This window comes from Stylophora pistillata, chromosome 4 (assembly GCF_964205215.1).
Source record: "Stylophora pistillata chromosome 4, jaStyPist1.2, whole genome shotgun sequence".
NCBI classification, from domain to species: Eukaryota; Metazoa; Cnidaria; class Anthozoa; order Scleractinia; family Pocilloporidae; genus Stylophora; species Stylophora pistillata.
Window position 1 is genome coordinate 17385709 of NC_142522.1, and position 16275 is coordinate 17401983.

The 16275-nt window shown below is 38.0% G+C and overlaps 2 protein-coding genes across 12 annotated transcripts; one reads left to right on the forward strand and one right to left on the reverse strand.

The window, feature by feature from the left end:
• Positions 1-592: 592 nt before the first annotated feature.
• Positions 593-3370, reverse strand: LOC111325051 (uncharacterized). The gene has a single exon (XM_022928761.2). It carries the CDS (start codon positions 2867-2869, stop codon positions 812-814), a length of 2058 nt encoding a protein of 685 aa, XP_022784496.2. The 5' UTR covers positions 2870-3370; the 3' UTR covers positions 593-811.
• LOC111326088 (gamma-aminobutyric acid receptor subunit rho-2) lies at positions 2736-15813 on the forward strand. 11 transcript variants are annotated; one of them, XM_088758292.1, is made up of 11 exons: positions 4849-4985; positions 5081-5433; positions 5548-5650; positions 9722-9822; positions 9921-9988; positions 10149-10369; positions 10649-10731; positions 10895-11026; positions 12031-12368; positions 12692-12852; positions 14775-15813. In XM_088758292.1, exons 3-11 carry the CDS (start codon positions 5574-5576, stop codon positions 14809-14811), a joined length of 1218 nt encoding a protein of 405 aa, XP_088614418.1. In that variant the 5' UTR covers positions 4849-4985; positions 5081-5433; positions 5548-5573; the 3' UTR covers positions 14812-15813. The 11 variants fall into 11 exon arrangements, with proteins under 11 accessions (XP_088614422.1, XP_088614416.1, XP_022785754.2 ...); XM_088758293.1 differs by having other exon boundaries at positions 14780-15813; XM_088758290.1 differs by lacking the exons at positions 4849-4985; positions 14775-15813 and adding an exon at positions 2761-2831 and having other exon boundaries at positions 12692-14341.
• The last annotated feature ends 462 nt before the right edge of the window (positions 15814-16275 follow it).

Consider the following 16275-nt stretch of genomic DNA (forward strand, 5'->3'; position numbering starts at 1 on the left):
GTGATCTATTACTGAACAGGAGCACGGCAACACGTTTAAATATTGAAGTCGTCTATGCACCTGTTCTAAAATAGATCATAAGTGAAAACCAATCAAAGATGGTGAATTTGAAGCTTGGACATAAAATGAAAGATGTTCAAGTTTTTTTTTTTTCGTCATGTCTCGTGCGTAAGACAAGTATTTGACAAGAAGCTAAAAAAACTATCATTTCATTTCTGAGCTTAAAATCCACATCGTTCTTATTCTTTTGCCTCATAAGCGGCTTTTGACATGGTTGATGCTAACAGTATGCACGTCACATATGAACCTTGTTCAGAAAGTCTGATCGGTTTGGGAAGTTTTCTTCCCCCCCCTCCCCCCCTTGTTACAAGACGAAAAAACCTGTTTCAACAAACTGAAATGGGTGTACAATTTAGAACTTCTTTTACAACCAGTTAAGAGGTCTGCATGGGAAAATCTTGACCGAGGTTGCCACTACAGACCGAAAGCAGAGACTGAGGTCAATTTCCTCCGATACAGACCAAACTGACGTAAAATCACATCATAGAGATAGGATGACGCAGATGTATGTCCATTCTCCATCGGCTTTTTCTTAAAAAAATCGATATTTATTAAAAAAAGTAGATTGGTCAAAACATAAATTCATATTATATTATAATATAAATTCACAAGCGGTTCAGTTCGCCTCCAACGTCAGTGCATTCCACTCGCTGAGCACTCCTTAACGGACTCTTGCATCGTATTCTTGTTGCTGCGTTTTCACAGCCGTGCAAAAATAAAATCATTATTTTGATTTTAAGTGGCTTGATGATCATCGGCTTGGATGTTTTTCAGAGGATGAATCGTTAAATTCTGATCCTGAATCTTCTCTTATCTTGTTTTCTTTTGTCTGATTCAATAGCAAGCCACGGAAACAAGGACAATTAAATGTAGCAACCGTGTTAACCAATTTGATTGGCCCATCGACGGCTGTTCTCGAAAATGTGCTGTTCAACCAACCCTGATGTCTTTCTGTGTCACAGTCAAAAGTACGTTCCTCATACGCAGTAGACGAAGGGTCCTGCGTGATCTGCTGTGTTTTCTTGAGACCTGTCTTGCTGCAGACCAATTGTTTTTCAGGTAGTACAGTGATGCTACAAAGCTTGTCGCATTCCGATAGAATTACCTTCTTTATTTTATTGCACTGCATAACAATGTTTATGTTCTCTTGCGATCTCGCCATATTTCTAATACAGATTATGTCAACATAGTTTCCAGCAAGTTTTATTTCTCCGTTAATTCGACATTGATCAAAATCCAAGTTATCTATTTTCTCTGCTGTAAATTCTGCTCTTGTGAAGTTACATTGTTTGGCACGTACAGTACGTATTCTAGTGTCTGCCGACACTCGCATCACATAACAAAGCATGTCGAGTTTCTTCTTGCCTGCATTAAGCAGAAGATGCACAATAGACGCGCATTTTATCTCGATTGATTTGACTTGCGGTAAGGAGATGTACGCATCAAGGAGAACGTTACATCGAATATCCACGCAGCACTCTTGGTGTATAGAACCAGAAAACTCTCCATCTGGGGCGTGATAGTTACACATAAATGACCTTAGTGTTGGACAGTGTACTTGTATGGATTGCACTTTGCTAAAATCGGTCATCCACAGACATAGTTCAGTCAAGGCTCTACTGCTTTCCACTTGAGAAACATGAAAATCTACCAGACGGCCCCTGATAGTACAATGCTCAATTCTTCTGTTTATCTGCAGAAGTTTGTCGATCGTCTTTGGTGTAAGTGATTCACAATTCGCAACCTCAAAGCGCTTCAACGTCGTAGATGTGACGTGCAATGACCGTAGGTTGGCAAGAAAGTTGAGGGACAAGTGCTCTAGCATGAAAGACACCACCTGGAGGGATTTCAAGTTGGAACATCTATTGACTATCAGACGCCTCAACTTCGGCATGGAACACTTTAAACGCACTATATTCGTGGCCGGTAGACCATCCAACTCGCAATATTGCAAGGTTTTTGATTCAAGATATTGATAACCTGTAACACAGCGGTGAGTATCAAGAAAACAAAGTTTCAAATCTCTCAGTGATCGGAGAAGTTTAAGTAAGAGTCTTAGCTCTTTGTGACCGATGGAAATAAAGCGAAGGTCCAGTTTAGTGATTATCGAAATATAATTTGAAGATAACAAACACTTGACTAGTTTTATAGTGTATCGATTCATAGGAATATTTGCTTCATTGCTGTTATATGCGGAGATTTGCAAGTCTTTGAGATTGCTGAGATTGTTTAAAAAATCCATCAGAGCGATATCTGTCAACCGGAGCATGTTGACAGACAGCTTCAAAACTTCCAATTTTCTACATCGTGCTCTGACTAGTTTAAGATGACCTTGGTTGATCAGTGACACCGGCTGGGTGTAGTTTTGCGTCCATTTTATATCTGACAAATCCCAGAAGCCATAAAGATTGAGTTCTTTTAAGCTTTCGGCGCTTCGGAAAGTTGTAAATTGTCCTAGGTTCCATGGAAAGGTTGGAATGTCAAGACAAGTCAGGTTTGTCATTTTCAATGTCACATGTCGTATGAAGAACCAAAAGTCGTACCCAAAAACAACGTCTAAAGAAGCCACTCTAAGGCACTTGATATACACCTCATATACTCTAAGGCATTTGAAAACGATGTTTTTCTCTCTTTCGGATAGATGACGAGATTTCAGGTGAATATGCTCCCACAGAGAAGGCGTCGTCTGGATGATAGCTTTCCATTCATGACAAACAGCAGACAACCTCGGCAGCCTATCGTAAACGGGGTGCAGAAAACCAAAGATGTGCGTAAGTAATTCCAAAGGAAAACCCTCCATAGCAGGCATATACTTTTGTTCTTAATACGTCTTGGAACGTTTGATTATGACACCTTCTCCTGATTATTACGTCACTAACTGTGCTCTATTTGCACGTGCAAATTTGATAATGATTATCTTTAGGAGTGTAAATTCACTGAAATCAGTTGGTCAGTATATGTCCATATTCCCAGGCTAAAAGCCACGTAAAACATATCAAGAAATGGGAAATTCTGCTGCGTTTATTACAGATTTTTTGCTGGCCAATAATCTGTATTAGTATAATTTCAGAGCTGAGCAAAGAGTTTCCAGCAATCTGATTTGTCGAGCGGTTCCTTATATGACGCTATATAAACCGCTCCACGCGGTTTATGTAAAATGTTAGAATAAAAAGTTAATAAATGTTACTAAAATGTTATGATTTTAGAAATTTCTCTGCTGTTCAGCTCTGAAATTATACTAAAACAATTATTCGCCTCACAGCGCGCGCTTTACACTCGAGGCAATCAGTCAATCAGAGATTTATGGAAATTTTCGGTCGTCATAAGTAATTTTCACAATGACCAGCGCCTTTTACTTTGATAGGCTGCTTTACTTGCACACGCCGACCTTAATTGTGTTAGGTCTTTATGCTTCCAGATCAACGACTTGGCCTAGGTAGTTCTTTTTTATTTTATTTCTCAGACAAAACTTTAATATCAATAAAATTGTTCATGTTTAGAGAGTGCATTAAATAATAACGAGTATATGTGCGGTTGAAATAAATCAGTACGTTTGGAGGAATTCGAAAAAGCAACTCCCTTTGCACTACCCTTTGAAACCGTCATGGATTTCATATTCCTTTGACACGTTTCTTCAAAAATTATGTTTTCATCAATGCTCTCCATGTTGACCGCCTTATCATGTAGTTCCAGCTGGGTTATCAGTAGTTGCTTAAATGACAGGGCGTAAAGTGAAAGCTGTTAGAACTGCCGCACCTATGGATTGCCTTATGATATTCTAAGATTCTGAACGGCAGGACATCATATCTACCTTTATAACATGGAGAGCAAAATTGCTTAATTTTGATTCGCTGATTTAGAGGAAATTTTTTATTAATTTTGGTAATTGCCCCGGGAAAAATCACTCGCTGCGCGACTCAGACAATTGCTACAACTTTTGAAAACCCGAGTGATATCAATCCCTAATTTTACCCGGCCCTATGCGATTACCAATACTAATTTTGTCTCTAGCAATAACGATGTCATTGATGTCAAGTTGTAATCATGGATGTTATTGACGATTTCATGAAGAGCGAAGTTACGAAAATTAAACAACGGATTATCAGCGTGAACATTTCTTCGTAAAACCAACTTTCCAAAGATTGCCTCACAATCAACTTAACATTTTCTTTCTGTTAAGCCCAGAACATATTTTGATAGGGCACATTCGGTAGTAGGACTAAAACTATGGAACGGGTTGTACCCATGAATTGCCAATAAACGCCTCACAAGCATTTGCAGTAGTTTAGTAGCATTTGTTCGTCATTTTCATCAGCATGATTGTTAGTGGAAAGGAAAACTCTTGGATCTCCGAAAGATATCTCACTGGGGTAATCAACTCCGAGTTATTGAACAGCACCTGTTTTTTTCTTTTATGTCAGTTGGAAATGCACAAATAATTACTAGAATCAACCTTGAAAATACTGTTTGTTAAATGGAAAAATAAGCCGTGTTCTAATCAGAAAGAGTTTTAATACCGGCATAGGATTTTTATCCTCTTGCTTATGGCGATACCGTTATTAACGTTACAGCCCAGATCATTTTTTTCTCTTAGGCATAATAGAAATATTCTATCACTACAGAGGAGGACGATTAATTTTGATTTAAAAATATTTAAATATTTCAATTAAAGTGCGACTGATAGAACTTGCTGAGGTTAAATTGAATTGAAGCCTGTTGGATATCATATAGTGTTCACTCGAAGTGATTTTATTTTCATTTTGATTTCAAGGGGTTTGCTGGTGGCGTATTGTTTGTCTGCTCTAAAAGGTTTATCTCGGAATAAATTTGGGCATCTGATGGCTTTCGTAGCTAGATATATGTGCTGCCGTCGCTCATAGTTGACCATGGCTTGCGAATCTGTCTCAGCAGATTAGATGTCATAGGTTTGAGAAAGAAATCATGAAAACAAAAATTTAAGGTTAGTTTGCTTTTGAAATTTCATAGCAAACATTTCTTTCTTTTTTTTTTTTTTTTTCAGATATGTTTGCCTTGATTCTGAAGAGAAATCTTGAGAAAATATTTTATTCCCCGAATATTTTTTTTTGGAAATAACGAAATCGAATCGCAGCAGCTTTCACTTTTCCATAATATCCAAATCTTCGGATCGCATATTTTTACTTTTGGCACCTTCAAATGGCGAAACGAAATCCTTTCAGCATCTCAGACTGAAGAAGCAAACTCGGCTGTCTTCGGAAGAACACGAAGTAAATGGTGTAGGAAAGCAACATTTTAATTCATCCGTCTTCTACATCCTCTTGGTCCTCGCGCGCTGTCACCGCCTCGTATTTATAAGCAAAATAAAAAAACCGGAACCAGAATGTTCTTTTTCCGGTGAGTGAAGAATAGGCGTCATTAACATATATTTTGAATGTGTAATATCATTTTTGGATTTGTTGAGTCAGTAATGTTAGTCCACGGATTATCTTTATCCAATCCTGAACATAGAGAGGTGACGGCATCACAACGACCTCATGCCTGACTTGAGGAGTGCAATAATCGCAGTGCTGGTTTTTAGTCAATGCTCTAGTTTGGCCTTCAACGAGAAAGGGTGAATTAAATTTCTTTGATGATAAATATATCATACCACCTAAACTGCATACTTTGTGTTTTACAGACTTTGCAGACTTTGTGTTTTACATTTTTAACAATTCGATGATTGACTAACCCTTTGTATGAGAAAATAAAATAAGTCTTAAGCATGTGCGGTCAGGTTTAAATCAATAACATTCGAATGACGGAATTACGCAAAGGTGAAATAATAAAATTGAAAAGATATGATTTGCTCGAACCTTTTTATGAATATTGGCACTAAAATTCGTACAAACGGCTTGTCAAACCTTAAGATTCACAATTTGTACAATCTCTTAATTTTGTGAGGAGAGTTGCGCAATTTGAAACTACAGTATCACAGTCTTTGTGTGAGGAATGTATACAAGGTACACAGATTGATTTTGTTTCCTTTCGCTAACAATCTCAGATTTGTTCCCCCTATTTGGGCACTTAACTAACTGTTGATGAAAATGAGACGAACGATGGTTTTCCTTAACTGCGTATGATCTTCCCCATTTCATAAGTTTATGCTATTAGGAAAACTACCACACACCTGCTTTTTAATAAATGATTTTGCTTTTGTCATCTCGAACGTCTCCGGCTGGTTATGAATTTCAAATACTGATTTATTGCCATGTGTATAATTAAAATTGAACTAATTAATCTGTCGATATTCTTCATGCTATTTTACCCTCAAGCTGAGGTTGCAAAGCTTCAAGCAGAAAATTTACCACAACGAACTCAATTTTGACTCCTTTCACTTCGGAAGCGATGGGTCCTGTTTAAATATTGCAATTTTAAATTAACCACAAAGAATTTTAAATCAGAATTTTAAATATTGCCCATATAGTGCTTTAACAGAGAGTACACCGCACTGAATGCACACAGTATAGCACCATACTATGATAGCACCATAATAAGAAAAGATGGTGATCCACCAATTCGGGAAAGTTTCATCGAGGCGTATATCTTATAGGAACGTTCGTAGGCTTTGTGATTGAATTACAACCCGTAGTTAACTAAGTCGGCAAGCCAAAAAAAAAATCAACAACAACAACGCAAAACTCCTGGATTTTGAAGCTCCAAGGGAAAAGCAAATATGCCAAAGGATACTCGTATCTCTGAAAATTATAAACTGATTATACACTGGAGTCACAAAAACGCCGAAATCAAATTGCGTCTGAAAATGCCTTTTTACTTTAATCAGCAGGATACTAAGGCTCGGCTAGTTCTTTTTTAGACGTTTTTAACCAAGGTGTAAGGGGATAACTTTCCTTTCCTCTGATAACTTTAGGAACCTTTCTGCAGATTTACAGCTGAGGTGGCTAAGCGAAGCAAAGAGCGATTGTAAAAATATTTCGTTTTCAGAATTTTCCGGTTTGGAATAAAGTTTTCGAAGTTGTTTTGAGGATTCTCTCTGTAATTACGTTACACCTAAAGAAAAATAATTTTCTCGTGGTTGGAGATAATCAAAATTCTATTCATGTCTTGCAAGAATACATGAACTTGTGATAGATGTAATACCGACACCAAAATAGAGAGCAACAAATCAGTTCTTGAAATGACGAACCTAGAAACTTTCAATTGATAGCAATTTAATCTCTTAACACTTACAGTTAAAGTGCCCCTGAGATCAAAATTTTAGTACATCATTTTTTTTTTCATTTTCGTGTTCAGTGTGTCTCCTTCACCTACTCTGCCAAATTTCAGTTTAGACCGAGCACCAGAAATATCTTTTTTCGGGCCGTTAAACTTAACAGAGTGCTTTACTCTATTCTTACTAAAACTAAAGAAAAGTGACTGGGCATCGATGCGTTATTCAAAGTTGAAGTAATCGTGCAGACCATGCTGCAGGTATTTCTCTGCATCGGAGCCTTGCAAATAGATCAGAGCGGGAAAAATGGATGCGATTTGTGCGACCTCGCCGAGTAAACTTCAATCCTACAGAAATATTTATGATCTACTCCGAACACTTCTCGGAGGACTGTTTCGAGAGATCTGTGTACTTTGAAGGATCTAGGCGAAGAATTCTGTCGGGTTCAGTGCCTACCGTTCAAGAAGAGAAGGGACAAGAAAAACCGACCTCAGTGCGATCTCGACGCCGGAAAGCGAAGTCTACGAACCTCCACGGACTTTGTCACCTTTACATATGAGCTGATCAATATCCACCTTTAACAACTCTTTGGCAGAATAACTTACACAAAGGAAAGTACTCGGTGAACATTGTAAATAAGAATGATAAAATAGCCGAATTGAGGATTGAGATTTCTGACCTCAAAGAGCTCGCTTTTATACAAAAGAGATGAAAAATATAATTGTGCTCTGATTCTAAAAAAAAAGCTGGCTTTAATATCAGCGAGAAAATAAAAATTTCTTTAAAAACCTATCAAACTATCAACCATCTGACAGCCAAGTCAGCGTGCTATCAAAGGATCTCAAATTCATCACAAAACGCCCGTGACAAACGAATTTAAAATCAGGCCAACTTTTGCGAGATTTATTCGCAAGATGAATGCGCCTCCGTTACACCTTTCACGGACAAAACAAAGAACCACTTCTGTTTCATATCAAACTGAATGCCACCGGTTCAACCTTCTATCGCCCTTCAGAGCTACTTGGAAAATTGTCATAACGCTACTTGCAGACTGCATCTAAGCCAAAAAATACTTTGTAACGCAATAAGGTCACGGCTCTAAAAGAGTTGAAACAAACTCTGCTTTAAACCTCACCGAAGCAACACAACAATAGTCATCATGAATAAGACAGAAAAAACAAAAGAGGCCAAAGTGCAACTCTACAACAGAGTTCACTTCAAACCTCTCAAAGCACCGATAGTAAAAGACACGTAGGAAAGGGTTAATGAGATCATTGACCAAATGCATCGGGGAAAACACATCGATGGCTTAGAAATGGCTTTCACAAACTCCCAATATCCGCCTTCGGATACACAATTAGCCATTGCCGAAAACTATTTTTACTAATCACACGATGATTTCTTACAAAAAAGGTAAATTCCTTGCGACAAACAAAAATACAGTTCGAAGGCGATAAAGCGATCCGACCACAAAAGCCACATGGGGAGTCCGTGCCGTTCTGTGTTTATCTTTATTCGCATGGCAAAAATTCATCGTTTGTCGGCGCAAAACTATCCACAGAAGCTTCAGATGATTTCTGGGACAATCCATCGACTGAAAAAGTCGACATTTCCCGACTGACTACGAAACAGTTCTCAAAAAAATAATATGTGTGATTCTCTGTGCAGCGAACAAAGAGAGTTGTGACAAAGCAAAGCATAAGGTTGTTGAGCCTTTGACGTGTGATGACGTTTCTGCGGGCTCGGCTGGAACATGTTTTCAGCAATGGCGGACGATTTTTGGACGACTTTGAAGCGGTAAAAATTGGTCATCGAAGGTTTGTTTTGAGTTTTTAATGGCAAAAAGGGTCTTAACTTGACCCAATTCAACATTATGTAAACAATTTAGGCCAAAATAAAATGGTCAATTTTCGTCTCAGGGGCACTTTAACTTTCTAATTCTCAAACTTAATTAATTTGTGGCTAGAGAATATGTTCGTATTCTCTGGAGTTTATGGCTAAAGCAGTAAAGAATGGAAATCGGTTGCTGAGTGAAGCTAAATTCTGTACTGGGAGGCTTAATTATTGCAAGAAAGGAATAGTTTCCATACACAGGTAAGGGCTGCCATTCATGAAAGAGGTCTTCTTAAAGCTTTTATTGAACAACTGTCATCCGACGACCGAAGTATCGTCTGTCAATCACGCAACAATACGAGCAAAGCACCAATCAGGGCCATATCAAATAATGCTATTTTTTTATGCTGGGATTAACCTTAAAAGTGATTTCTGATGATCTTGAGTATAGCTACCTTTTCAACTTTTGCAGCAAAAGCAGTGTTTATACAAATGGCGATCATTTGTATATTTGTATTGGTAATTGCTTACACGTAATAGTTTTACTTGTATTTGCCACTGACCCGTATAATAAAGGATTTGGCAACTCTTACAGTCAACGTGCATTTACAGAATGATTTTGTTTCGATTTTCTTAATCAAGCAGAGACCTTGAGCACAATGATTTAATAGAAAACTTCACAAAGTTTTTGAATGACGAGGAAAACAGACGCCATTTAAAACTACTGCGACCGATGTCAGGAGGTAAGATATTTGCCAGTAGTTATCTTCTTTATAAATCCTTTTTACTCACAATGTTTCACTTTGTCGACCATTCCGTATTTGAACATATTTTTTTCTAGGTGAAGCAGTGCAAGTTAAAGTTGGCATTCACATTGTGTATATTGGAAAATTTAGAGAGTCAGATATGGTAAGATAAAATCATGGTTAACCTTAATTCGTATTTCCTGGACAATGAAACACATCGACTTTTATGATCAGAGCTCCTTTTGTTCCACTTTTACGGCCATGGTAAAGGTATGATCATTTCCTAGAGTTGTAAATGATTTTTTTTTCGGTCGACCTGTAAGGAATACACAATGGAGATGTATTTCCGGCAATACTGGAAAGACGACAGATTAGCATTCCCTAATCTCAACCAGCCGGTAACTTTCAGTGGTGAACTCCCCAACGTCTTATGGCAACCAGACACATACTTTGAAAATGGCTTCGACGGTAGACTACACCATTTAACAGTTTTGAATAAGTTCCTGCGTCTTAATCCTGACGGGCGTGTGTTGGTCAGTACCAGGTGTGTAAAACTGATAAGGGATTCATTATCATAATTGGAATGAAAAAACCTTCGATGTCATAGAGGAGATGTTGTAGTGGAGTACAGGACGTTCCGTTTTTACGGACTCTGTGAATAAAAACTTCATCTAAAATCTGCTAGTTTGGCTGCTCAACTGCAATTCAATCTTTGTTTTTTACCCTTTTCTATACTTCCTTATTGACTAATACACGAAAGCAACAGCCAGAGAAAACGAAAAGAAAGGTAAAACAAAATTGTCTTATACTTTTGTTTTGTTAGATTAACCTTAACCTGTTCCTGTGAGATGGACTTCAGGAAGTTCCCAATGGATACACAGATTTGCAACCTCTATTTCGCAAGTTGTTAGTTAATTAATTTTCAGTAATGGTATAATGATCACCACCCAGAAAATATTTTAATTTTTGCTCACCTTTTGAAAGATAAGTATTTGAGTCAGCCGTCCATTTTAGGACATGTTCTGGTAACACTTAAATTACCGATTTCATTTCTTTATTATTATTTTAGATGGTTTCACAACAAGGGATCTGATTTACAGCTGGAATGATGAGTTTGTTTCATATGGAAACGCTAAAGAAAACGCACAGTTTTCCCTCAAAACATTTCGCTATCTAAACGGAACAAGATCCTACGCCACGGGTGAAGCATAACTTTAGTTAAACCTTTAAACTCATAAGAACACACTCCAGTAACATCATTGCATGGAAAAACAGTCTTTGCATAAAGTCGCTCAACTGTGGTGATATTTAAAATCACGATTTTCTTTCTGTATCTACAAGTATATCCTTTCACATTCTAATTTGGATATATCAACAAAGTTGAAATGGTAAATTGGCCACCGTAATGATTACAAAAGCTGACGTTTCGAGCGTTAGCCCTTCGTCGGAGCGAATAGAGGAGTTGTGGGTTGTGTGTGCTTTTAAAGGCAGAAAATGGAGCTACGTTATTGGTGGGTGCATGGCAACGAGAAAAACATGAATAAATTAGTGGAATGAAAAGCGTTCATTGATCCCTGTGGGATTTAGACTGCCGGTTTGAAAGATGAGCTTTTGTTCAAGATTTTTACGGCTTTCCGTGCCACCTAAGTGCAAGGAAAGACCGCAGATTGCCATATGTTGCTTAGAATAATTAGGTAAATTAAAATGTCTAGCGACTGGTTTCGATGTGTCCTTGTCATTCCTTTCCACGTCTCGAAGGTGTTCTCGGAATCGGTCACCTAGTCTTCTGCCTGTTTCGCCGATGTATATCTTTTTGCAATAAGTGCAAGTTATGCAATAGATTACATTAGCGGAGGTGCACGTGAAGTGATCGGTGATCTTAATGGATCGTTTAGGTCCCGATATTTTATCAGTGTTGTGAATGAAAGGACACGTTTTGCATCGTGCACGAGCGCATTTAAAAGTGCCTGGTTGCTCATTAGTCTGAAAAGAACTTCTGACCAAAAAATTGCCTAAGTTTTTGTCGCGTTTGAATGAAATGAGCGGAGGCTGCGAAAAGATAGTGCTTGTCTCTGGATCGTTTTGAAGTAATTTAAAGTTTTTAAGAATGATGGATTTAACTGAGTGGTTGTGAGGGTGAAACGTGAGAGTGAATGGAATGCGGTCGGAATCTTCCTTATGCGACGTTTCACATTCACATTCTAGGTCACTTCTCGTACCTTGGTGTTCGCTTCATTTTCGTTCGACGCTTAAGCTTTTTCTTGGCAAAAGTCTACGTTCCCGCGATGTTGGTAGTAATTGTTTCCTGGCTGTCTTTTTTCGTTGACAAGAACTCGGTTCCCGCTCGAATATCCCTTGGAATTACAACAGTTCTCACGATGACCACGCTTATCATGGGTCTCGGGCAAGACTCTTTACCGGTAGTGTCTTATATGAGGGCATTGGACTGGTACCTAATTGTCTGTTACTTGTTGGTTTCTGGTTCTTTCGCCGAATATGCTGTGGTCAACTACACAAGCAGGTTTCGTTCAAAACGAAGGAATGTAGGTGTCATTTATAATTTTGAAAATGTTATAAGGTGGGGTCTGAAGAGTAAATTAGTCAATAGACGAAAAAGAAATAAAGAACCAATTTGAATTAATGAGATCGACATGGATTCCAATTGGTTGAAGACTTAACCGGCTTTGTTTTCCTTTTGTAGAGGTGATTACTTAAATGTTTTTTCAAAACTTTACTGTAGAGAGAATACAATACTCTCGGCGAAGTTCATTACTGATTCCTTAACTCAATCATTCAGTTGCTTTATTGATCTTACGATAGTTGAAATATCCGTAATCAATTGTATCTACTTAACTTTTTGTTTTAGAAATTTCGATATCCAGAGGAAATATCCTCTCCTGAAAGAACATCAAGTGAAGAGTTTCCTAATTTGCGACCGGCTGCCGATGTTGAAAACAAAGCCTCCATTTCATGGGCGCAGGAGGATTTGACTGTTACGGAGAATGAAAGCAGCACTTTAGATAAATGGTCTCGTTATATCTTCCTACCAACGTTTATCATTCTAAATGTCGTATCCTGGGTATATTACTTGGTTCTAGATGACAACAATTTCTAACAATTCAGTGAAACAGAAACAACAAAACAAGGTTCGAACCGGCAGTCATAAATCTGAAATTTGATACTTCGGCCAGAGAATTAAAGGCTGAATCAGTGGTAACTGGGTGGAAGGGTGTTACAGTTACCTAACTGTGTGATAGTTGTCACTGAAAAGACAAGACAACTGAGCCTAGTACTCTCTAAACAGATGATTTAAGTAATATTGGGTTTTCTCGCTACATTTCCTTATTCTTTTTTATTTGTTGACAAATTTGTAAGGTAATGTAATGTTGCAATTCTTGTGTAATTATTGATTGATTACTTGTAAATCGTAGTTAATGATTTGTGGTAGAAAAAAATAGTAATAATAGTATGCACACTAAGGCTTTTCGGAGCAATAAGGTGACACCATGGCTTAGCTGAATCCCCGTCCCCATAATGGTGGGCTTTGCCCACCGAAAAAATTTATCTGAGATTCGCCTGGTAGTTATGCACCTTATTCATGAATGGCGGACGAGCGGTTGAGACCTTAACCAAGTTCACAACTGAAAACGAGATTTAGGAGGCATCGGTCGACCTGACGACGCTGTAGGCTTTGTTCGAAAGGTTGTGGATTGTGGAAATGTCGATAGTTTTATTATTTTTTTTATCTTATTTATTCTTATTTATTTCATTTATTTATTTTATTTTTGATCTTACATAGCGTGGATATCTTGTGGAATGTTCTGTTGTAAAAATGGCGTCGAGTTTTGCAGTTAATTTGAGTGAAGAAGACATTCCCGGGGGGTCTTTAAAGGGAAGAAACCCATTTATTTATTTATTACAATTTAATGGCAATTAACAAAATAAAATAAGTACTTGTAACAAAGGAAATGCCGTAAGGATGGTCTGTAAAAGAGTCCAAGACCCCATCCTCAGATAGACCACCTAACTAAATATGTAGTTTGAAAATATATTTAATATATAATTATTCTAATTAATTAAAATCTGATATAAAAATTCTAAAATATGTGACTATGAGTTTTCGGTAATTTTACCAGTGTAGTTGGGATTCATTCAGTAAGAAGTTCCTCACACCACGCTTAAAACTTGATACTAGACGCTGATCTAATTTAAAATGGGAGTGAATTCTACCTATCAACAATACGATTAAGAAAACTAAACCTAAAAGTGTTTGTACGGGAGTAATTCTTCTTTAAAGTAAGTCCATCTCTCTCTCTGAAAGGGTATCGAGCAGTATCAGAGTAAAACTGAACAGTTGAAGAGATATCAATGTCAACATAACCATTCAAAACTTTGTAAGAAATTAACACATCAAAAAGAAATCGTCTATGCTCCAAGGACAGCAGATTAAGCTTGGAGTTGCGAGTATCATAGTCATCTTCACATTTTACAATAAACTTCGTAGCTCGACGTTGCACTCTTTCCAAAGTCATGATATTTCTGGCAGTGAAGGGTGACCATACAACAGAGCCATATTCAAGTTGAGGCCTAAGCAGGGCAGAATAAAGAGTTCTGAGCGTAGGAAGATCTCTCAAATCTCTGCAATTTCTTTTGAGTAAACCAAGTACTTTATTCGCCTTGCTAGCGATCTTGTCTATGTGAGAGTTCCATGCCAATTTCTAATCAGTTAGTAAGCCAAGATCAGAGAGCTCAGTAGTAGCTTCAAGGGGAGTACCATCCAGTAGTAGAGGAGCAGAGATTGGAGACTGGTGTCCCCAAATTAGTAGGGGATTTGTTCCCTGGCTAGACGGTTTTTGACACTTTAATAAAGTTTCTACTACTAGATTGTTTTTGAGTGATCTGCAATAACTTACATTTCTTTGTATTAAAGCACGTTTGATTTTTTCTAGCCCAGGAGGCCAGATTGTTGAGATCTTCCTGAAATAATTCGTGATCGCATGGACGGTGGATAACTCTTGAGGTTTTACAGTCATCTACATACAGTGCCACCATACTCCCAGAGGAAATAGCATCAGGCAGATCATTAATAAATATCACAAAAAACAATTGGCCTAAGATGGACACTGGGGTACCCCTGAGGGGATAGTGCGCCAGTCAGAACTTGCTCCATCTATTACTAGCTGTTGTTCACTATTCATTAAGTAGTCTCTGCACCAGTTCAGAAAGCAACCAGAGACACCAAAGTTACATAACTTCTGTAGTAAGATAACATGAGACACTTTGTCAAAAACCTTACTGAAATCCAAGAAGACTATATCGAATTGGTTCCCTGCATCCAAGGCTTTAGTCCACTGATGATGAGACAGCACTAGCTGAGTAACACAGGATCGACCTGTAATAAAACCATGTTGCCAGTCATTTAGATATGGAGCTACATGTCCAAAATTGCTTGATGTACGATCCTCTCCTGGCACTTGCTGGGAATAGACAACAAAGAGATTGATCGATAATTCTCAACTAGGTTCTTGATATCAGTCTTAAAAACAAGTGTAGTGTTAGCTCTTTTCCACACCTGAGGAACCACACCTAGTTATTGAAAAGAGTCGACAGTGGGTATGAGAGCTCCAGTGAACATTCTTTTAAGAATCTCGCTGGGATGTTATCAGCTCTTGTCGCCTTGCTTACATCTAACTTAGCCAAAATTTTCTGGACTTCAGAGGCTGTTGCTGACACTGCCGTTAGCAAGTCAGGATGTACCACGTCATTTTGTAATCCTGCAATATCAACACAGTCAGGTGTGATCACGGAAGAAAAAAAATCATTAAACAATGACGCCTTCTCTGCTGGATCACTAACAGACTTACATTTATACGTGACAACTGGAGGTATCCGTCTACTCCTCGATTTCAAAGAGTGGAACGTCCAAAACTTCTTCGGATTGATCTTCAGGTCTTCTGAGAGTGATTTTAAATAAAGGAATATATTTTAATGAGATCAATCTCTTTGTTTGTTTCCTTAACAGTTTAGACTTTGAAATCAATTCGATATCCTCATGGCGTTTTGAACGCTTCCGAAGGGCTTTCTTTTTTCGTACCAACTTCATTACATCGTTATCTATCCAAGGGGGTCTGGAAGAGTGTCTGAGTTTAGACTGGGGAATATGTGGATTGACTGCTGTGATCTTGGAAAGCTGCCACACCATAATTCACATCGTTAGCAGAAAAACAGGTGTCCCAAGGAATGCATGACAGAGATCAACAACAACGGCCTGAGGTTTTTTTTGGCTAAAATGCAGGGGAGACAAATGCAAAGGGCTGAAAACAACCGGGCTCAAAAAAGTTACAACTTTTCTAAAGGATGAATTTCTTAAGGAAATTTAAAGTTATAGTGACCAGAGATATTTTTTCATACGTTGCAAATGTTATCACTCCTTTCGAAAGAACGATCCCC